This window comes from Colletotrichum chrysophilum (assembly GCF_026319265.1).
Source record: "Colletotrichum chrysophilum strain AFK26 chromosome Unknown scaffold_8, whole genome shotgun sequence".
Classification (NCBI taxonomy): Eukaryota; Fungi; Ascomycota; class Sordariomycetes; order Glomerellales; family Glomerellaceae; genus Colletotrichum; species Colletotrichum chrysophilum.
In genome coordinates, this window is record NW_026517295.1 from 618,633 (window position 1) to 642,135 (window position 23,503).

The 23,503-nt window shown below is 52.9% G+C and overlaps 4 protein-coding genes across 4 annotated transcripts; 3 read left to right on the forward strand and 1 right to left on the reverse strand.

Moving 5' to 3' along the window:
- Nucleotides 1-909: 909 nt before the first annotated feature.
- Nucleotides 910-1,440, forward strand: COL26b_001839 (uncharacterized protein; the record flags this gene model as incomplete). The annotated part of the gene is made up of 2 exons (XM_053174776.1): nucleotides 910-1,046; nucleotides 1,077-1,440. 2 exons carry the CDS (start codon nucleotides 910-912, stop codon nucleotides 1,438-1,440), a joined length of 501 nt encoding a protein of 166 aa, XP_053041399.1.
- A 1,823-nt stretch (nucleotides 1,441-3,263) lies between these two features.
- Nucleotides 3,264-6,073, forward strand: COL26b_001840 (uncharacterized protein; the record flags this gene model as incomplete). The annotated part of the gene is made up of 2 exons (XM_053174777.1): nucleotides 3,264-3,872; nucleotides 3,938-6,073. The coding sequence occupies 2 exons, from the start codon at nucleotides 3,264-3,266 to the stop codon at nucleotides 6,071-6,073; spliced, it is 2,745 nt and encodes a 914-aa protein (XP_053041400.1).
- A 1,476-nt stretch (nucleotides 6,074-7,549) lies between these two features.
- Nucleotides 7,550-7,987, forward strand: COL26b_001841 (uncharacterized protein; the record flags this gene model as incomplete). Its single annotated transcript, XM_053174778.1, has 3 exons — nucleotides 7,550-7,648; nucleotides 7,706-7,818; nucleotides 7,882-7,987. 3 exons carry the CDS (start codon nucleotides 7,550-7,552, stop codon nucleotides 7,985-7,987), a joined length of 318 nt encoding a protein of 105 aa, XP_053041401.1.
- Nucleotides 7,988-8,099: 112 nt separating this feature from the next.
- On the reverse strand, nucleotides 8,100-8,999 carry COL26b_001842 (uncharacterized protein; the record flags this gene model as incomplete). Its single annotated transcript, XM_053174779.1, has 2 exons — nucleotides 8,100-8,641; nucleotides 8,735-8,999. The coding sequence occupies 2 exons, from the start codon at nucleotides 8,997-8,999 to the stop codon at nucleotides 8,100-8,102; spliced, it is 807 nt and encodes a 268-aa protein (XP_053041402.1).
- Between the last annotated feature and the right edge of the window lie 14,504 nt (nucleotides 9,000-23,503).

Genomic DNA, 23,503 nt, shown 5'->3' on the forward strand with positions numbered 1-23,503 from the left:
CAAGAGGGAGCATGGCTTCTCGCGGATGCAATGTTGAGATTCCAGTCCAAGCCCTTGATGGTTTCGTGATGCTCGTCGTGGCTTGTCGGTCATCGCGGTCGCAGGGTTCGTGGCTGCGAGCCTTCTGAAGGTTGTGTGGTGTTGACAGTGGGCCAGCTTGCAGTCTGCAGACTGCATTTTGCATTTCGTCCGTAGTGAACCGTAGCATTCGGCCGGCATGATGCAAATTTGCATGCCTCCGCACATATACGACAGCCTGATGTAGGGGGGAAATTCTTGGAATTCAGGCGTAGTTGAGGGGGAGAAAGCCGCCAGTTGGGCACTCATCTCCTGCCTTCGTATCTATTCAAAGATCATTGCCAAAGCAGCCACGATGTAGTCATCGGAAACGAGGCAGGCCAAATCGAAAGGGACGGCGGGTAAGGCGGAGAATAAGGTACAGCACGTTCCTTTCCTCAATGTTTTGGACGGGAAAGATCTGACGATCCCTGTCGCGAGAAGTGGAGCGGAGTCTCCTCCGTGGACTCAGTTGATGCATAACCCGTTTCCGTTATTGCATATAACGCTCAAGATGATGGGGTCGGCTAATTTTAGGGGCGGGAACTTCCTTTCCCCGACTCCAGAGCGGAAGAGCTTCCCACTGTCGAAGCACCCGCGCCAAAGCTAGCTCCGCTTTCCTTTGCCTGACCTTGCTTCACTTTGCGCAGCACCTGAGCTGTGAGCCACCCGTCCAGTCCACACGAACACCTCCAGCACAAGTACTTCAGCAAACAGCCTGTGGTCAATTGAGTCGGGAAACACCGCCCTTGGCTTGGTAAGCCCCCTCCCGATCACCCACTGTGGATGGTGTCTCTAACTGCTGAGGCAATCAAGGCTCAAGATTCGATGCTTGCGCAACACTCATCAGCCATGGCTCCCGCCGACAACAAGTCGCCGGGCTCTCGCCTCACGAGGCCACAAGCTCAGCCAACATCCTCCGCTTTCTCCTCGAGAGCCGCGAAACAACTGGGCCTGTTCTTTGCTGGCGCCAGCTTCCTGTTGTTTTCGTCTGTGATCACGCGACGAGCCGTTGCAAGGAAGACAATGGCCGCCTACCCCAAGTTCTACTCGCCGAGCCATGCTGCGGCAGGCAAGCAGGGCAACCCCGAGGGCTCCTTGATCGCCCTGGAGGCGCTGAACCTGGCGACTCTTAACGTCGTCAGCTTCGGCATGATGATGGCTGGAGGTGCCGCCTGGGCGTTCGACATTAGTTCTGTGGAGGACTTGAGGGCGATGGCTCGTAGGAGTATCCATGGAGCCGCTGGCCAGACAGACGAAGCTGCCGAGAGAGAATTTGAAGAATGGGCCGCTAGAGTTCTCACCAAACTTGGAAAGACGCCCCAGGATGAAGCAGCAAACAAGAACGAGTCTGACTCCAAGCCAGGCAAGGAGGGACGATGAGGTGGCAACCCAACATCTACCTAGACTCAAGATACCCCCCTCTCGCGGACGCGACGGATCTTGGCCAAGCCTCGGAATAGGCGACGTCAGATCGTCCTTGACGCGATGTACAAAATGAAAATGGCGTATTCCGCTCTTTAAGACAAATCTCAGTACGGTCCGATTCAAATGGTATCACCACGCCCGAGTCTATCATCACCCTTCGTTGCCAGAGGAGGTCATTAGTCTCTATGCAGAGCGAGACCGGAGTGGCTTGGTATCAAGAGGATGAAGCCACCAAAATTGGCTCCTTTGGAATCGGTTTCAGTCTGTGGCGGCGATGAGGGTCCCTGTCGCCCTGCCTCAGCCTCTGCCTCTGCCGAGGCCACCGAGGCAGAGAATACCGTGCACCGGTTCTGCATCGCGGGATACCTGGCGTCATACGACGATCATTATTCTGTCTTACATCTGCCTCGGGAACCCGATTTGCGGGTCGGCGCATGCTCATGCTCGATAAGTTCATCAGAAAGTAGCCAGTAGGCTCATGTTCCCCCTCGGCGGGGTCCCCGTCGACCAACTAGTGGCCGACGAGGTCTCGCAGGCGTTCGGCTACTCCACGCCCGCGCGGGCAGAATAGCGGTCCGGCGTGTTCGATAACCAATGGCATGTTTCGCCCTATCACTTCTCAGAATTTTTCTTTCGTTGTTCGTGCTCATTGCTTTTCAAACGACTCTCTGTCTGTCTATCCAGTGTACGAATATGCACCGAACCTGCCATACTTCGCCCGGCTACTCTGCCGCGGCAAAGACTTTCCTAAGGCTGCTCGGCGTCAATGGCGTCAAATAAGTCCAGCGGTTGACGCAGATGACGCCCTTTCTTTCCCGAGACGTTTGACTTGGAGCTCTTGCTTATGTCCACCGTCAATCGTGGATCAGGAGGCCAACAACTTGAGAAGTGACTGATTGTACGAGATGGCTGAGATCTGTATCCCGAGCCTTGGGGCTGGGTACAGCAACAGTGTGCTAAGTCGACCCAACTTCGCCCACATACTCATTCCCAGCACACACATGCACACTTCACAGCAAGTAGACAATACGAGTCTTCTTTGGGGGTGGAGAAAGGGTCCGAGACAGCCATGGCCTTGCAACAACCTGGCCCTCCCGGCTTGCCCCGTCGTCATCTCCCCTGTTCTGCTGCTGTTCAGGGGTGGTACCTTACGGCCCTAGGTACCTGGAAGATCGCCCTTTAGCGCATCCTGGTTTTCAACTCCCACCCCCATGTCCACTGTTCATACGTCCGCAAGAACTGAGGGTGTCGACAAGGGTATCGCACACGAGTTCATACAGACGGAAGCACTTCGAGTCTTCCGCTGCAGCTACTTTCTATGACCCATGTCGTGGGTATCGGTCCCGAGATGCCAAGGCGCATCTAGTTCCCATGGATGCCCTAGACGCTCTTCGCTCACGGTTCTCTCTAGTTTCGATCCATCTTATAAAATTCCTCGCCTCCTCGTCTGGTTCTTGTGCTACCCTCCTCTCATGTTTTGTCAACCACCAGTTCTTTGCCTCAACGTTTACACGTTGTCTCCACGCATTAGACTTTGGATATTCTCCTGAAGCCCTGCATCCACGCAAGTCTCGACATCGCTTACCATCAAGTTATGCGCCACAACCCGGAACATTCTCCTTGGTAGTTCCTGTGCCTGCTGGCCATCCCATCTTTCTTATCAGTCCTTCTTTACCAAACGATACGCTCCCTCCCGCGGTGGGTTCGAACAATACGCCGACATGGCAATGCAGCCAGCCACCCTCCCTGTTATGGGTTGTGAACCCATGAACGTCAATATGCAGCTATCCCACGGCACGTTGGTGCACGACGGCAGATCTCTCGACGGCCAAGAATATCAACGCGGGGATTCTGTGGCGATCATTGACAACGGATCGAACGAAGACCTGAAGGACTCTGTCCACGTTCTCAACCTGCGAAACAACCAGTACATGCTTGTGCTTCTCAAGTCTGTCTGCTGGGTTCCCACACATACCGAACAGCGATCCGGCGCCACCTTCCTGATCACCATGTACGGTCCTAGCTTGGACTTCAGGCAGCCGGGGGACGCCCAACGCCGCTTGGGTAACCGCGGAATTGTGAGCCTTCTTGGTTCTTCTGTGTATGTCGCACGCGAGATCATCTTTGAGGGCAATCCTTCACGAGCTGTCCTCGACACTACCGACAGAGTCTCAACATTTACGGTCCAGTGGGATGCTTTGTCAGTCGATGCGATACAGCAGCCCGCGTTGACGCCTTCTTCGTCTTGCGCGTCCTCGAGGAGTCCTTCCGAGTCTGGCGATGACGTTCCTGTCATGCACTTTTACCGCCATCAAGGCCGGCGAGATTCTGCCATCGAGATTCGCGACCCCGAATCACCCGTTTACAAGTCTACTGCTACACATAAGGTAAGAGTGTGTCCATGTTCAACAACGGCTCAAATTCAACAGCCGTGCTAACCAGACATCAGCAGACGTCACCAAAGCCGCTGTTTACCCGTTCTGCTTTCTTTGCCACAAAGCAGAACACTCGTATATCGACAGACGCCCCAACACATCGCCAACCATGCGGCAGTGCTTCTTGGTCAGATCTGGGGTCAGACGATGAGCCTGCATTCGATGTTGACGGCAGTTTCAACCTTGATGCTGGCTGTCCTGCCACGCTCGACTTTTGCAGTGAAGGGTTCCAGCTGAACGGAATGAACACAGAAGGTGATCTGCAAGTCAACTTTGTGTTCATGCAACAGAACGAGGGCGACAACTACGTTGGTACACACCCAGAACAGCAGCGCCCAGATAACACCACGCAAAATCACATGTGGGCTGCTCCAGGGATGCAGGCAGGTCAGGACCAAGCCTGGAACACTTTGCAGATGCCGCAGCAGCAGTTGGCAGATGTGCGACAACCGCATATGCCTGCACCACAGCGTCAGCAACAGCTCCCACCGAGGCAAGAAGTGCACTCGGAATACTACGATCAGTATCGGGTGATGGAAGACCCCAACAGGGCTCACGGTCAGAACATGGGACAGCACGAGCATTTGGAGACGCCTACTATGCACGGGCAACGCGCAGAATATGCCCAGCCACAGCAACTGCCTCAAGCCGCTGCTCCTCATCCTGGCCAGGGTTTCCAGATGCAGTCCCGTTACGCAGAGCAAACCAACAGGCTCCCCGTTCCTGCTCCCGCTCCAGTTCCGTTTTCTATGCCACAAGAGGTCCACGTCATTCAGAGCAACCGCCATGAGCCTCGCCCTCCCTACGCATTGCCCTCCAACTACAGCCCGGTTCATGAAGGCAGCTTGCCGTCAACCTCGCACAGTCAGCAACCCAGGCGTAGTCCGCTCCCTGACGAATCACGTTCATCGAGCGCTCGCGGAACTCCCGTCATCCGTCGAGCAAAGCCTCAACCCGCACAAACGTTTACACCCACTGCCATGGTCAACTCGTTCCGTCAAAGCACGCAAAATCACCTTGCTGCTCTTGAGAGACACTGTGAGCAGCTTCAGCAAGTCAATGATGACCACGCTCGCAACGCCCACGAGACCCTCCAGGCCGCGCGTCGTGCCGCTGAAGAATCTTCCCAGACGCTCGGCCTTCTCCAGCCGATCTCTGGCATTCCGTTCCAGGGCACAGAAAGGAGGTTGCAGGCTCTGTCTGACCAGATTGCCGCAGCCATGCAAAACCTTCTGCCCGAAGCCTCTGAGCCCCCCGCCACTCCTGAAGAGGGCATCAAGCAGTTGAACCAGAAGGTTCAGGCCCTCAAAGAGTTTATCGAATACGTGGAAGGGGTTCATCCTGAGGTAGTCAAGCGCGCGCAGGCCTCCGCGGAGGCCAACTCCAAGACTGGTGATAAATCTCGTCTGGAGAACAAGAATGCGCCCGTCGCCGCAGCCGGCCGTATTCCATCCGCCCCCGCCTCTGTTTCTTCTCAGATGGGCGCCAGCGATGACGATTCGTGTCGCTGGGTCGATGGACAGGCTACGCCACCTCCCGACCGCTCTTCGGCTTTGGCTCAGAACCGAGACCATTCGCGCCTCTTCCGCGACATGGCCAATGGTCACAGTCGAGTTCGCCAAGAGAACCGCGTTGCCACCTCAGACTTCTATCCAAGTGCAGCCTACAGCCGCCCTTCATCTCACATGAACTCACCGGTTACTAGCCACCCTGCTCCGGCTGAGGCTCCTCACGGTTTCTTCCAACAGCCCCTGCCCACCCCAGTTCAGCAATCAATCCCTCTGTCAGACTACGCAATGCAGTCTCGACCGATCCCAACTTACACTCCGCCTACCTCTGCAGAGATGATGCGCCCCATGCAGGCCATCTCTGGCATGCCTCCCCAGCACTACACCACCCAGCAGGAGAACCCTTTCTGCCTGCGGCCCGCGCAGCAAGACTGCATGTACCCTACGAGCGCAGCCGAAATCTCTCAGGCGGGGTATGCTCCCCGTTCTCCGGTCTATCCGCCCAACAGCGCTGGGCCCCAGCCGGGATACTACCCTGACGTGAGGTCCGGTCTTCCGGAAAGGCGTACCATGCGCCAGGAACGCCCGGCTCCGTACCCCTTGAACTACAGAGGAGACCAGAGGCGACGCAGGGGAAGTCAGTAAAGAGTATGGCCGTGTTTGATTTTTGTTCCTCGTCTTCCTTTCCTTATCATGTTCGTTGCTTCACAAATTGCTTCATCAGCGAGTATTGATTCATGCCACTGCATCTTATGGCGAGGCGTTCTCGGAGCGACAAATGTCTTTTCGATGGATGCTCCCGGCTGCTGGAAACCAGCCTTCTTATCGTTCTTAATCTCTAACTTCTAAACCATATTGATATACCGCGAGGCGTATACACTTTTTTGATCGACCGGATTGATGGTCCGGAGGCTTGGTGGATCACTAGGGATAATGGGACATTGCATACACGAGAACATGTCTAGAGGGAAGGGCTTGTATGATATAACGACCTTTATGTCTTATTTGGGTGGCTACTCAAAAGTTTAGCATACTGTCTAGAATGAATGATCACATTTAACGTACTATCCTCTCGATCCGTTGCAATTGTTGTTGCGAATTCCATTTGGCAAAGAGCCGCATCAATAAGACCGTTGCAAGTTCACACGTCACCCATCACCGAACCGCGCCGCAGACGGACAGCTGTCATCGGCGCCCCGGAACCTTACACCAGCACAGACCCCCAGTGTCCCCCGTCTCCTCCGCCTCTGCGGGAAGCCGGGATCTGCCCGGCACGACCCCCACACCAGCGAACATGCCCGAACCGGTAAAACCTCCGTCCTCCGGTCCCAGAAAAAAGACAGCAGACACGACCCCCAGACTTCGCAATGCCGTTCCACGACATGGCCACGCATCCCCCTGAACGCCGAGCCCTTTTTCGATCGCCCTCCAATCTTGCGCACTTCGACATCAGGACGCGGTCCTCCCGATTGTCCGCCGTGTGGGGGTGGTTTCTTTTTACCTCGGCAGGGTTCACCAGATTGGCAGCGAAGCTTTCTGTATTGAGAAATGAGTCTTTCTTGTCTGCCTGACGATCTGTGGATTCGGCTCCGATGGGCGGTGAAGTCTAAAGGTAGCTCAACGTTGAGAAAGCCAGCGTGCCACCGTCCAGACCCGCGCGCGCCAAGAGCCAGCTTTATCTGGGAGCGGTCTGGCTCGGAGATCCGCATCGGGGCATGTTTCAGGGACGATCGTTCCGATTTGTGGATGGCCGCCGTTTTTTTTCGTCGTCTGGACGTGGTTCATGTTGCTGCCCTGCAGGGGAGGAGAGAGGTATCTGGCATCGGAGAATTGGTGCGGAACGGGGTCGTTGCTCCGCATTTTTGGGGGTTCTGTGGCCGCTCTCTGGCTGGTAGCCTCGTGATGGTGAGACTGTCGTGGCGCGCCGAGAGGACGGCATGAATTTCCTAGTGCGGGGGTCGTCACCGCGGCCGAGGTCCGCGGTGTGCCTTGCTGTGTATATTAAGCGGTCGAGTTTTGATGAAGAATGAAGAGTGTGAATTACCTGAAAATCACATCACGATACTTGTTGATTTAAATACTACTACTCGTCAGGCACGAAAGAATTTCAAATTCATCAAAATGGCCATCACCAGAATCGGACTTATTGCCCTCTCCGACGACGTCAAGCAGGAGGAGGCCGTCGCTCGCTTCGGCAACTTCTCGAGCGAGTGCAAGAAGGTATGTACCAAGGCCCCGGGTAATCGGAGCTAGCAAATACTAAGACATGAATGACAGGACGGCAACACCTACATCCTCTCCTCCAAGGCGAGCAAGTGCAAAACGCTCACCGACGTCCCGGGATCTCAGCCGTGGAGCGTCGTGTACGAGATCACCTTTGCGAATGAGGCGTGAGTTCGGCCCCTGATGAGATGGCGATCTAGAGGTTCATGGGGAAGCTAACGCGTGAATAGGGATATGGAGTACTACCAGACAAAGGACCCCGTCTACCAGGAGCTCATGAAGCAGGCTGCTGAGGGCAAGGCGACTGGATTCATTGCTGTTTCTGCCGAGTTTTAGACGATCTAGTGAAGAATGAAATGAAATGAAGCTATGAACACACCGTCAACGTTTGATTCTTGAGGCCCAACACGACGTGAAAGCGTACTAGTGTTCAGTTGAAAGGCCATCATTAAGAACTAGTACCGACGAACACAACCAGCACCGCCGCGTACGTAGCCGTAGCCACTACGGTCTCCTCATTCGACACCTTGAAGACCAAGCCCATCACAACCGAAAAGATGGTGACGGCGACCGACGTGACAACGAGGCTCTTCGTCGTATCTTGCCCCGGGAGACTCATGATGAGCATTGGAACTATAAGGCTCACCCCACCGGTGAAGGAGATGATGAACCTGGCCAGCTTGTCGACCAACGGCGAGACCGTTTCTGGCGGGTCGTTCTTGAGGTACTCGTCTATGTGGACCCGCATCTCGTCTTTCGTGTATGTCCACTGCCTCGGAAGCCGTGCTTTGAGGAAGCGCCTGAGAGGGTCGACGGGGGCTTCTGGGTGTGAGGGGGCGCGGAAGGTGCAGTATCGCGAATTATACGGGTCGCCGGGGAGGTCGGCGATGAAGGGGAACGCGGCTGTCAGATCGCGGCGTCGGTCTTCTGCTTGGGAGCCTGTGATTTCTGGGAGAGCTCTGAGGTATTCGTAATCACGTACGGCATTTGCTATTTGGGAATTTTCTCAGTCAGACTTTCGACATAGAGATGACTTTTCACGCGGCACATGTCGACTTTCGTGACTGACATGGCTTAACTTACCATAATCGTGCAGCGTTGTCCTTAACCTTGCTAAATCGTCTTCTTTAGCACTAAAATCGGCCCAGACGGCGGATTTGAGCTTGGCGAGCTCATTCTGGAGGTGGAAAAGGTTGATTCTGTTGAGTATTCGGTACTCCAGGATATGTGGTTCGTCGTTTCCTGAATGCCATGAGTAACGGAAAACGCGCTCAGCATAGTCCATGTCATCCCGAATCCTATCCGGATTCCGCTTTCGAAAGACATTGCCGCTCTCAAAGCCTAGCATTTTTCCTGTTATACAAATGCTGTTTTACCTGGTGAAAGCAAAAAGGTCATTCAGAGAATAGAGTCTCTGCTTACAAGAAGAACGACGGGGATGAGCACATTAAGGTATGATAAGCGACTTAACCAAGTCATTTGTTTGGGTTGTTTCCGTTCGATGTCTTTCGCGGGTTTGATAGTCGCCGATCACCACACGTGGCGGTAGCCACGAAGCGCCGACAAGGCCTAGAACCGTTAGTAGACTCAGCCGCAGCCATCTCTTCCACAAACAACTTAAGGTTATGCTCGAAGGAATGTTGGATGTTTCTCGGCAGTTTCTCTAAAGAAGGATTCCTTCCAAAAGACTTTCAGGGTAGGTATGAATACAAAACGATTGACAAAGCCGACTTGAGAATGTCCATGCTGGTTCAATCTCCATCATTCTTACCTCTACCGAACGAATAATTCTTCAATGGACGCAATGTATAACCGATTTCTCCGTTTCCGTCGCCAAAACCAAGTGCCACAAAGAAGCCCAGACCCAGAAAGTAACCAACCTCAGGAATGGACAATTCCGCGTTCGATGAACAGGCCTTTGACCGACATCCAGTGTGTCGATGCTGCTGGCTCGAGCGTGGATAAAGCCCTTCTGATTCTGGCCGAGATCCAGAAAACCCATAAGCGTTGTGATAAGGAGAACGCTACCGAGCTTGAAAACTTGCGACAGGCATTGAAAGATTTAAAACGAAAGCTCATTGGTATGGACAGGGCTGTGTTGAGAAGAGATCGAAGTAAGTTGCGCCAGAGGAGAAGAACTCACCGCATAAAGATCTAATTGATCTACAGATCAGGCTCGAGCCATATTTCTCCGTCTGGACCGCGATTTTCGTTTAGATGTGACGGAACCGCTGAAAACAGCCCTTTTGGACAAAGTTTTGCCAGACTGTCGATATATAATCGCTGCCGTAAAGGCTATACTGGAAGACGGCGACGATGTGGTTCGAAAGCTTGCCGCTAAAGCTTCTGAGGAAGACTCCGATGATTGCAAGATCTTGGAGGTAGCGGGTGAAATGACTTGAAGCACTCCAGAACGCTCAATCAGCCCTGCACACACATATTGAAGTCGGATGGTTCCCCTCCCGACATGTATTCCGGATTGCAGCCCATTCATCATAGGAATGCTATCCCTTTCTTGCATCCAAACGCAAAACAAAATATTACTAGTGAGGCCGCTCATCCTCAAGCTAGGGCAATGCCAGCGTGGTCAAGTCCTCACATGAGCCAGCGCCACCAACGGCGGCGTTCAGTCTAAAATAGCCTCAAAGCTCAGCCTCAGCATGGCAATTGGATTTACTCTAGTGTCACGATACAACGTGAATGCCTCGCCGGACTCAATCTAAACGGAGCTTGTTCGTAAAATTCTGGATTTAGGTTGTCATCGTTAGATCTCTCTTTGAACGAACCATCACGTATATAAGACAGCGCCAAGTTCTCAAGACAGAATAAAGATCGACACCACCAAACACTATCTCGGAGAAAGGTTTATATCTACTATCTGTCCAGCCGTCCTTCACATGCTGTCCTGCTTCCGTGGCGATAAAGAGAAGGACGACGATGAGTACGCTCTGTACCCTCGAATCATTTACATCCCAGCAAGATATGATCGACCCGAAGAATCAGCCAGAAGACGGCGATACATCCAAAGACGCCGCAGTTTAGAACCATTTGTCGTCCAAGTTCAACCACCAGAGCGTCAATGGCAGGAATCTCCGGCGCCAGTCATCTATGAGCCACGACATCCCATTCCGGGGCCACGTCTCACGCCTGTACCGTCCGCTTGGGAGATTCGAGATCGGGCAGGCGAAGATCTTCAAGGACAATCCCGCGTCAAGCCATCAGACACAGCCAATTGTGCCGAAGCGATGATCCTTTCAGCGTCAGAAAAGCCCGTCAAATATTGTACCAAGTGCAAAAGAGGAACAAGCCGAGGGGTCGTGATGAGAGGAACGCATTCGATCACGAAGCCGGCCGTCTAGATGAAGCGATGGGGAGAATGGAAAGCCATCTCAGACGAGGGACTCACCGTTTGCCGAATGTCCTCACACGGACGGCTCTACTACGCCTGGACAGGGAATTTCGAACAGACGTCACGGAGCCATTGAAGATGGCTCTGCTGATGAGAACGCAGCCGAATCTGAGAGCCTTGAGGTACATTGTCAACCAAATCAAGGACGAGTACAAGAGTCTGTGAAATCAGCGCTCTAGAACCAGGGTATATGTGAAGATAGTTCGAGAGAGCAAGCGGGAACGAGTGATGTAGAGGATGGGCGCGTGTATAAGTAGCCGGCGTTTTCCCCATGTCATTGATTTTATGGCCACATATACCCATCAGCATATTTCATATCGATGTTACAATCGTAGCTAGACGTAAAACAAACAGATATGTATTTCTTATCGTTAGCAATTGTTTCATTGGTAAAGCAACGAACTTCGACAGGACTTCACCTTAAAATTAGATAACCAAGCACTCAAGAGCACTTTAATTGAAACAGGAAAGAACTTTGAATTGATACATGCGCTGCTTTATCTGTAGATAGCAGCCATGGACATCAGGGAATAACTTAGCCGAGCAACGTACGACTTCGACAGCTTTGATAGCATCCCAGCCAAGTTGCTGCAGTGTCCCCCATGACCTTCCACGAGGGTTCTGAGAAGATTTTGTCTCATGCCCATCTGTTTCAGCGCTGAGCATACCGCTGTGGATGAGAAAGCTTAGTACAGGCATTCTCACATATTGCGCCTTCTCTGGCGAATGCACTCCGATGTCGCTAAGTATCCTTCCCCAGTGTAAATACCAAAGAACATTCCTCGCTCCAATGATGTTGACAGTGTCAGAAGGAAAGGAGAGGGACCGGCGGCTTTCCCGGTGTCTAGGTATGATGGAATGCTGATTGCTCAGAAGAGCCGAGGAGCAGTCCCATGACTGGAGTCAAACAGCACTTCGGCTGAAGAAATCGATATCTTTGGCAAAAATCGACAAAGCTTGTAGAAAACCTCACGCTCAACGCACCGTCGGGACAGTGAGAGAGGAATCAGCATATCCCCATGATTTTTCATGCTTTGCGATCGCTGCTTTTCAGAGGCCGGAGATGTTTCTCTGGTACCAAAGCGTGAAGAGCCTGTTAAGCTCTTAGTGGACGGCGGTTTGTTTGGCTCCTTGTCATAGACGGCTGGAAAATCGAACCATAAGCTGGAACAACTCCGTGACAGCCAGGAAGATGACTCTCGGTGTTTCATACCCAAGACCATCCACAGACGTTTGGCTTGGTCTGTGAACTTTGAGATTAGAGCAATTGGGTCTCCTTGGAAACTCCTTGGTAAGATACTTTTCCCAACGAGGAAATGCTGCTTTTTCCAAGCAGAACTCCGCAAATCGAGCCCCTCAGGGACCTCGGGTGATGCGATTCGGCTCCAAGCTCCAGTGGGATGTAAGGCGAAGTCAAATAACTCTAGCCATGGGGGAAAGCTGCCCTCCAAAGTCGAGGCGTGGAAACCATGACTGAGAAGACTGGCTAAGGGCGTATGTATGGAGCCAATATGATGATTTTCACGAGAGTAATCGAGGGGTTTTCGGCTGGGACATCGTGTGTCAATCCCCCCAGCTCCCACAAGAACTCTGGATTCGGCTCCATGATGTAAGCGAAGACTAATGCTGTTGGAATGGCTGCTTTCAATCCACTGACGCGTGGTTCGACGGCAGTGATTGTCCAGGCTTGCGATGAACTCGTTCGTTGAGGGCGTTGTTTTGGTCATGCTCTCGCGATCGGAGCGGCCACTGAACAAGATTCCATGGGCCCGAACAAATGCGGCATCGATCTCTGCTAAGCGGTTGAGCTCCCCGTGAGTTTGAGGCTCAAATAGAGCCAGAATTGACTCACGGGCAGATAAGAATGGGATTGGGACGCAAAGAGACTTCGTGTAGTAGAACAACTGCTGTAATGCGTTTGGGCGCGCTAAGATGGCTAAGTGATGATAAAGCCGCCCAGTAGTAGGTGCCTTGTCACTGGCCTTGGAGTACCAGTGCCGACTGATAGATGTCCAGACCTCTCGATCTTTTATGTCATCGTCTTCGATTGCCATACTATATCCAACTTAGTATAATCATCAACAACAGGTAATTAACGAATTTTCCCTACCGATAACGGCCTAGGTCTCCTAGGCATTCAATCCAGGAATGCTCAAATGTAGGAACCGTCTCGTACAACAGAGCCATCATCGAGTACGCTAGATAGATGAATGTGAGCATATGATCAAGGCTTGCTGGTAGCCGGTGGCGTAGTAATTCGAGAAACGAATGGATCGTTCATCGGTTGGGTGACGGCTACATTCTGGAGGTAGCGGAATCTCTTCGTCGTCTCTTTTGAAACTTTGCGAATGGCCTTGCTCCATAGTGATACGGCTACCAGTCAGGGTTGGCTCAGTGCACCCTTTATCGACCTCATGACGGCACATGCCGTCCTTCTCTCGCTGAGCAGCGATGAAGAGGCAGTTGATGTCCACTGGCATGCTCTGCATCTTGGGTAGGTCGTTCTGAGAGCTCGTCCTGGTAGGACACGACGAAAGAAACCAGGCCGAATTCAATGATGATTGGAAGGAAATGGAAGGCGCGGCCGAGGTCGAAGTTTCCGGTGTAGACTATGGCACCCCAAAAAAGAGTAGGCCCTACGACTGCGACTGTGCTGGGGATTGCCTTCCTGTGTCAAACGAGTTAGGAATTTGACACGACCATTTCGAGGAACGGAAAGCCGATACCTGAGCAAGAATGGCTGGCGATAGAGAAAGAGCCCGATGGCGATGGTGATCCAAAATAGGAGGCAGCTAAACAAAGAAATTAGCACGAAATAAATTTCAATGCGAAAGCCCCTGTCACTAACATAAGAGACGCAACCGACGCCCAAGCGTGGCTGTTCTCTTGCGTCGCAAAGGTGGCAGTGATGACCGCAATGATTAACTTGAGCTGGAAGGCAATTGCACTCGCAGACATGTTACAGTCTCTGCTGCGGTGCAGAGACAGATCTCGGATTGACAGATTGGGTTGACGGGTAGCAAGCTTGAGTGAGGCAAAAGATGATAGGCTTTTTGGTTGTTACGATGAATGTTGTTTGGGATTGATGATGACACTTTTCGAACTGCGCGCCCCAACCAAAAATTGGGAGAGAGCTGTTTGAATAATGTCGAGGTGTGTAGATGGCAGAATTCAATGCTGCTACGGCAGCAACCAGCCATGACAGCTTCGGACGTGGAAACTGGAAACCGAGTGGAAATTAGCCTGTCAATTCGATTTCCCTTCGCTGGTTCGCTCTGGTTCGCCTGAAAAGTCGAAAAACGCTAGAGCACCCCTGGATGCCTCGTCTGACGACAACTACATCAACATTGCGAACTCGACTCCTGAGTGGACGCCACGACAGTTTTTGCATCGAATCAAGGCAAAGAGCAGCAAAAGTGCACTTTTCGGGCAACATTGTTCCCTGTTTCTGCAGATCTTGGTTGCCTGACTAGGACATCCGTTTACAGTGGTGAGATCTCTTGCGCCAACCTACGAGGGGTCAGAGGCTATCCCCAAACTCGCATCTTTCTCTTTCACGAACCCTCCAGCATCTGCCTCCCGCATCATCCACATATACTCGTACACTTTCCGAATATCTCGCAGCAATATCACACGAATACAGACCAAGAGCATCTCCGTTGCATCCATCCTTTCATTTTGAAGCCGGCCAGGCTTGTCATGTATGAGAAGGACTTCCAATTCTCTGCTATTGAGGATGGAAACGCAACTCAACCACCGATGGAAGGCCGAACACTACAGAGTCGTCCCAAAGCCCATGGTTCTAAGGGCTCGCAGGCCATGCGCTGCGATAGAAACGACAGGCAGTACCTCATCTCGTGGAGACCATCAATATATTTCCAACTTCTCATTGCCTGGCTCATGATATTCGGTATTCTAGTTACCGTCAGAAACTTCTCACCAGCGGGATTGAGTAGCTGGACATATCATTTCCCTGTATGGAATACTGCTCTAACATCAATTGATGGCGTTCTCTGACTTTAAAATACAGGAATGCGACCCGACAGACTGGCGACGTCCCTCTTCGCACCGATTCCGATTCCTACCAAACAATCCATCGTGCGAGTCGCAGATTGCGCAACTGATCGGTGTCGAGATAGTTTTCTGGCTCAATGCCTCGAACCTGCTTTGGAATACGGACTTCGGGCAGAGGCATGCGAAGTGGGTTTTTGGCATAACCACCGCGGGTACGGGTCTGACGATGGGACTTATCCAAGATCCGTCTCCAGCTCTGCTCTTGGTCATGCCGATTATCCTCAGTGTCTGTTCCTCCATCGGCTTCGTTGTCGATGTCGTCAGATAAAGCGTCACTTCTTGAATCACTAAGTTACTACAAGAAAACGGAAAGTCGGTCACGATGGTCTCAAACAATGTCTCTGGTGCTTGATACCTGACTCTCGGCCGGAAATCAAGGAAAGGTGTTGTTATCACGGAGTCTAAGAGTTGTTCTGTATGGCAGGAGTGCCTGAATTGTACATAACGAGAGGAATCCACGGCACATACAGATGAAATTACGCTTCACAGGCGATCGTACCCCTTTGGAAGACCTACTATGTTGTTTGTGTTCAAGCATATCACTTCTTAACAGACACGATTAAGGTTGAATACATTCTTGAGGTGAAGAACTTCACTCGAGTGACGGAAGACATTATTCCTAAGGCTTTAACATAGAGACCGCTTATTTCTCCTGTGCTAAAGCGACTACGTTTTCTATAGTAACATACTCTACTTTTATCATCGTTATCGCTACTATTATCGTCGTCGTCGTTGTCGCTATCGTCGTTGTCACTATCGTCGTTGTCGCTACCGTCGTCGTTACTGTCGTCGTCGCTACTACTATTATTATCCTGATTACTACTACTATTACTTTTACTGCCGTCTTTGATAGTAAAAACTGACTACACAGGAAATATACCTACGCAGACACAGGAGAACTAGAAGGTCTCTTAACGCAGGTATAGGAAGCGAGATGATCATTTTTTCTTCTGACCTTTTTCATACTTTCGTATAGCATTTTGCCGCCTCGGGCTGCGCCTGGTTTACTGCCGTGTGACTCTGATGGAAACACTTACGAGGACCAGGAAGAGAGCCTATCACCAAATCAATCCCCTGAGATAGATGACCGATCAGCATCAAGACCATGGGAGTTCAAGAGTCTCCATTCAGCCAACTCTCAAGCCCATCACAGGACCCAGTCCACGTACTCAATCCCACACGCTCCCACCAGAGCCATTCCATCTGCCTCCTGAAAATCCAGATCTCGGCTCCATCGACAATCGCATCGACACATACCCGAAAAGACTCTTGAGAAACGTCATCGTCACATCTTCAGCCTCGGCTCCGTCCTTGAGCCAAGGTCCATCCGAAGGCCGCTTTTTCCCATGACTGAAGATCTCGTAGTACCGCCGTATCTTGGATTGCGTGATTCGGATTCAACGAAGGTGAAGCAAGTTATGAACGTCAGCAATGATGTCGACCACAACCCACAAACAAGGCCATCTAATCATCTCCAAACCTCGGGACTACCCTCGGGAAACCCCAGCTGAATTGGGACCACCGAACCTTCGCATTCACCAGCAAGCTTTGCACCGTATTCATCAACCAGACGATCGAGACCCAGTGACGATCGGCCCGCCCACCCGAGGAACACCTCTCTCAAACTATCATCACCGTCCCATAAAGGCCGCCTGGAGAAACTCACAGTGACCAAGAGCCGAGGTCCAGCCTAAACCGGCATTCATCTCGTCCCCGTATTCCACCAGAGGGGTTCACACACACACTCATACAACCTGCCAGCAACAAACCCTCTGCGCCTCGCAGTCGCAGTCGCGCTTCGTTGCAACTACCCCTCCCCCCCAAGAAAGCCTACGCAATCTTTCCTCCCTAATGCGCGCCCAAACCCTCCCTCTCAAAACGTAATCAAACTTACGACGAACTCTTTTGCGTTCCTCACCACATTAGCAAACCAAGCCGTCGCTGAGCTTAATCCCACCGCAAAGAAGGAAGGTCCTGCTCCTATCGCCGTAAACCTTGCGCGAAGCCGAGGGACTTTACATAAGGTACGGCAAAAGGAGCTCTGGCCTCCCACCCTCCCGCGCGAGATGCGACGAACTTTACAGAGAGCTCTCGACCTCGGCTGTTTGAGAATTGTCCACCAATGCAAGGCAGATTCGAATCAAAACCGCCTAAAGCACGAATCTTGATTATGTCGAAAGTGAGTACTAAGCTTGAGGGTGTATGGCGTTTACCACACCTCCTCTATCACCACCACCACCACCACACCTCTCCCCTCGTTTTCGTAAAAAGTTCACCCAGCCCGTTGATGTCAGTGAAGAACTTCTGCCCCCTCCACCGGCTTGGCATGGAGCTGAAAAGTCCACGGAGCCGCCCGCCTCCAGCTCCGCGGACGTCCGCGGAAGGAGAAGAGGAAGAATAGCATCATCCCCTACGTGTTTCGGCCGAGAAGCTTCTTGTCCGAAATGCATCTGGGAGGTTCCATTCCTACAGGATTTCGTCTCGCTGTCGTAAACTGAGTATGTCGCCCTCCTTTGTGACTCGTCTTGGCCAATGGATGGGGTTTCGCGTGATTCGTGTTGTGAAGTTTGGATTCAGGCGGGACATTCGTTCGACTTGGGAAGACTTTTATCTCAAAGCACTTTTTTGTGTTGTTCCCAATTACTTGTGAACCAATGGATGGGTGTTTCGTGATTCGTGGTGTTCGTGTGTTTTAGGCGGTACATTCGCTCGACTTGTAAAGACTTTCATCTCAAAGCCCATGCCCTAGATGATGCAGATGAAGAGACACTGGCGACGCAAAGCGGGTTAATCCTGAGGGGTTTAGAGAGAGATTACGACTCAGCTGGCAGTACATGAGAGAGACCATCGTCAAAGTAGCCTGGCTATTCGGAAAGATAGCCGTGACGATGAGGGCAATCCCAGCTGCTTGAAACCAGACGAAGAGCGCAGCTTCATATTTGAACGCTGTAGACAGTATCACCAAACGGCAACTACCATGCCGGAGCCGTGCCAAAGGGACGAAAAAAGGGGTCTCAGGTATTGGCGGGGTTCGGTCGATGACGGTGAACTACTGGCCATCTCCAACGCCCGCAGATGGGATACTAGTCCTGGCACCGCGGTGCGTGCTGCAATCGCCGAAACCCCTCGACTTCAATCGCCGAAAAGACACCACATGTGTACGTCGTCGTCGTCGTCGAGAGGCTGAGATGCGAACGTCTCGGGTGACCCGAGTTCCTTCAATAGGCATGGTCTGTGAGGCAGACGTTTCGCAGTTTTACGTGATGGCACTGACGCGGGCCACATGCAGGACGGGAGTCAACATGAGGTGACGTGCGATCTCTAGTGACGCCGAATCTTCAAGGAAAGGCATGTATTCTTCACTCGGACGAGCCCTAGAAGCTGCGCTGATCATGTTTCCAAGGACAATCGTGCCTTGATTTGGGCGAGTTTTGCCTACTTTCGTGACCACCGAAACGAAAACCCCCTTCAACGGCACGAAAGACCGCGCAAATCGAGATCTCCGGAAACACCCAGGCGCTCAGACCGCTTGAGCCCACCTGAACAAAACCACCGACCGCGGTCCTGGTCTGTCAGACGCCGAAGTGCCGTGACGAGATGCCGGGCCAGCACCGGGCCTCAGCATCGGCGCGATTCCCAGCAGTGGACCGTCCCCACTCCTCCGTGACGGCGATGACTGATCGGGGGCTCCATCGTACGACGCGTCTGAGTGCTCGTCCTAAGGTGGATGCGCGGAACAGTCCGACTTAAACCCATCCCCACCGCAAGGTAGAAAAAAACAGATGCTAATGGGGCCGCGCAAAAAAATCTTTGCATTGCTGATCACACAAACAGTCACTCGGTCTGGATGCTTACATCTCCGGGCTGAATAGCGGGGCGGACTTAGGTCGGAAGTCGGGTAAGTGGTGACGAGGACCATATCACACACATAATCCCATTGTTCAGGGGGTTGGTCGAGCCGTTGTCGCTGTTGGCCCTGTTGCTCGTGCGTTGGTTGCCCCGGCCGCAGAAAAATGCCAGCATCGTGAGAAAGAGAAAGAAGATTTCCCTCTTCTTGCTGCCCACCGATGACCGGCGGGATATTTCCCTTCTCGTGGAAACATGAGGTAACCGATGCGGCATTTCTAGCCGCTCATTAAGCGCGGAACGTCGCAGGCCTCGTGGGAAAAGTTGGCAGGCACCTTTGTGAGCTCCAGATAAGAGAGGGAAAAAATGAAGAATCCAGTGGAGCCAAGACGCACTTCGTGATCGTAAACTCGAGAGGTTTGACTCGTGCAACCGTGGGCCAACCTTGGCAGCCACCAACTTTTCCCTCGTAATGACTGTCAATCGTCTGGTCAATCATCTCGATTGATATCATAGCCTCCAGCTGACATGTGCCAACCCACTAGGGCGTAGGGGAAAAGCTTGGCATGCTGCCCTCGTAGATCCCCAGATCTGCCTCCCGCCAAGTAGCTTCGCGGGCCAACTCCGCCAAGTGAGTTTCTCGAAACATCATTGAATGAAGATCACGATACTTGAAGAAACAAAAGGCTACATCGGCTTATCTCCACGCGTTCCGCGGCGGCAGACTGAAAGCCAGTCGAGCATCTTCATCACGACAGTGGGGCCCATGCGTTCCGCGGCGGAATCATGTTGCACCTTTGGCCAGCTGTTTGGTGATAGAGACAGTCAGCCCATTCCCAATGCAGAGCCTTGTCGTTATATCCATGCCTATTGTCGCTGCCACGTCGCTGGACGTACTGGTTGCTGCACCTCGGGAGCGGCCCACTGTAGAATAAGGAGGTTAGCCGGTTGGTCATGAACGTGTTTTTGTGCCGCCGCCGAAAGTCCTCCGACACATTTGCATAGATCCTCCAGTAAATCTCAGATCAAGCACGGAGATAGCAACGGGGAATAGGCCCCACTGTCCCGACTGTCCTGCAGACAGGGGCCGGTGGCGTGACTCGAATCACATCGGTTTCGCGACAAGCCATCGCCGTGCTCCGCTATCAGTGGTTCAGCCCCTTCCAAATGCGTCGTGAATGAATAAGTTACCAGGTCGATCGTGCTCCAGACCGACAGAAGATTGGAAATACCAAGGAAGTGTGATTGCAAACAAGGCATGCAGTCTGCTTAGTAGATGGGCCGGGCCACTCGCGTGGCCATGGCAGATTGAGGGCCGTATTCTCGTTTCGTCAACCGTTTTGCCATGTGTTTCCGTGATCTCTGTGACCGACTTTCTTTTGTGAAGAAGCATAGCTCGGCACTAGCCTTTTGGATCGTTCGGTGGTTCAGCTCCGGAATTATGGATCTGCCTCCGTGCTTCCGGACCCGCGAGCCGCCGGTGCCAAGCATGAACGGCGTCCGGGCACCGTAATCCCGTAATCCCGTTCGCGGGAGATACCGGCCGGAGTCCAGCCCAAGAACGGGTAGCGTAGAGACGGGAAAACTTTGCTAGACCTGTCCCACAGTGAGCCTCGGCTGAGCCATCGGCTTGCTTCCATTGGAAATTTGAGTGTGGCCAGCGCGATCATGCGCCCCGATTATCCACTCCGGCGGGAAGACGTGCAACCCCGGTGCCTATCAATCATCAGACGGCAGAAGGAGCGCAGTTATCCACATGATAGCTGCGGACGATCACTGATACGGGATTCAGCAGGAGGGAGTGCCTTGTGAAAGGTTGGTGGTCGTCTCCCGGGAGACCCATCAGCCTCGGGGGCGCCGTTCGATACCTGGGGGGTGTCCTCTATTTCGTACCTCCAAGTTGTCAGTTGTCTAGAACCAGACAGGCGGGCCGACAAGTGAGACTGGAGACCGAAACTCAGACGGATGTTGGACCCAATACTCTGGATAAGGCTTTGCGCCAGGATGACGTCTCCTGCAACCAAAAGTTTTGTCAGTGCATGTGGACAATTTGAGAAAATAGTGATGGCATAGCCCCAAACGTCTGCAAGTGCCGATGTTCATCGTCTGGCACGAGCGCACCGGTGAGAAGGAAGTTTCTCTTGGCTTGTGTACCTTGGGCTTCGATTAGAAATCCTCCACATCGACAAAGGGCGAGACTCGATGCCAAGTCCAAGAAGGCATCGCGTGGCGGGACAGGACGAAAGCCGCGCCGACAAGCAATGAGGCTCCAAAGCCTCGAGACGTCATGGAGAACGTGGTGGTGGAGTCGAACCTCGGCCGAACTGGAAACTAGCAGAAGCCGAAGTCCGCTTTTGGCAGACGGCGCAGAACGGTGGTGGTAGAGGGCTGCCAAGGCGCGTCTGCAAGACAGCGGGTAGGACGGGTAGAGCATCGGTGGGCTACCCGATACAGAAGCCATCCTTGTCTCTTATGTTATGGTTGGGATGCTTTGTGTGGTGGTACTGCGGTGGGCAAAACACAAGCAGAGAATGTACTGCGGTCTCCCTTTGTCCAGGTTCGTAGATATCAAGATGTCTCCACGGCGGGGGGCAGGAGGCGAATAGTCTAAGTGCGCCATTTTGAGATTCCGGCTTCTCCCTTGGGTCCTGGGGGAAAGACCCTGAAGGCGTGAATAGGGGTCACGAGAAGGCTTAGGTGGTCGTCAAACGGGGATCAGGGGAGCCCAGGGGCTTGGGACGCGATCCTCGTGGCCGTAGTGGATGGACTGCAGAGTTTCGATGTTGAGATTGTACGGGTTGTTGAAGGGGCGCAAGGCGGATGACAGGTACGAGGTACACAGGGTAAAGGTGCGTTATTGTTGTGGTGTAGTGTAGTGTAGCAGCGTGCAGTGTGGTTGGTGTTAGAGGGCTGACAGGGTTAGGATCGCTTGTTCGGTGTCTTGTGTATGGAGGTCGGAGGCCGAAAGGCCGTCTTCGTTACCGAGGGAAGGCCGGCCCTGGGCGCTACAATTGGCTCATATGATCAGCCTGGGATCGACCGGGGCTAACTTTATGAATAATGCAAGGTAGCCGGGGAGCGGGAGGCATCCGCTGGCGTGCGGTGCACTATTCTGGCGGAGGGCGATCCGAGCCAACCCTACTGTAGCCGCTGTGTAGCGGGCTCTAGCCTGTTGACAACATGTGGTGTTGGATGACGGCGGGAGAAGTCGTCATCAGGAGGTAGGGGACCGGACCGCAGGAGAGCAACAGGGCCATCGTTGCTTCATCGCGGGGTGCCGAGTTGACGAGATTTGAGATGACCAGATGGGAGAAGCGAGATGCCGAGGGATGAACAAGATGCAGCGAGGCAGCACCAGTTCCCAGTACCGGCCGGAGGGCGGAGGTCATTTTGCGGCCCGGTGCATATTGGAAGTGGGTTGCGCCGGGCATGAGGAGCCCCGGTATTGAGGTCAGGCGACGTGACGATAATGCGCGTAGATGGTAAAATTGTGGTTTTTGGAAAAGGCTCATGGGCAGGATGCAAGTTTGGGTAGCAAAAGGCGGGATTCGGGAGAGGTACTCGAGCAATACTTTCCTTTACTTGTTGCTTGTCCAAGATGCCTGCCTGTCTACTGCGTACCGTATTTGTGATGATACGTACCCAGGGCCCCTAGGAAATATTAGGCGTGGTTTAAGGAAAGTTCTCTCCAACCAGGCAGGCGCCACACTTGTGCTTGCCCAAAGATGAAAAAGATACTGCGACCTCGCTGCGGTATTCCCGTGGCGGCACCGTGAGGCCGGGGCCGAGTGGAGACGGCACTTGCCAGCAGTGAAGCCGATTAGTCAGTTGGCGGTGACCATGTCCAAAAGGGGATAGTGGAGCGACCCGTCGGCACTTGCCAGGTGCAGACCTACCTTACCTAAGTACTTGAGGTAGGTACCTTACGGTGGTAGGGGCTTGCTTACCCAATGCCAAATTCGGTGTGGTCAGTGTGGTGCATGGTGGACAGCGAAAAGTGCGGCCGTGGAAACACTGAACCACCTTCTAGAAAAATTCGACAGGCCACGATGATTTCACAATTTGCCAAGTGCCGTGGGGATGTGGAGGGGAAGAGGGTGGATGGATGGATGGATGGATGGATGGACCGCACCCACCGGTGGAACTACGCCGTAAGTAACATACGCTCTTCTGCTGCTGCTGCGAGGAAAAGAGACGACGGCGCACAGGTACTTCGTACATGCAGGTATTACAGCAAAATCAAAAGCACAAGCAGCGTTTGGTACGGTACGGTGGGATGAGGGATGAGGGGTGAGGAATCGGCGTTTAAGCGTGGTAATCACAGTCTTGATTGGCGTACGCTGTTTACCTCAAACCCCTTGGGTGCCCCCCCATCCCACCTTGCTCCGGCGATTAACTAAGCTTTCCGCCGTGAGATTTCTAATTCGTCTCATCTTGCGGCCGACGCGAGTCGGCGGCGGCGCCAATTGACCCCCGAAGCGGACAATTCCATCTTCATAGGGCAGGGCACCTTACTTAGTACC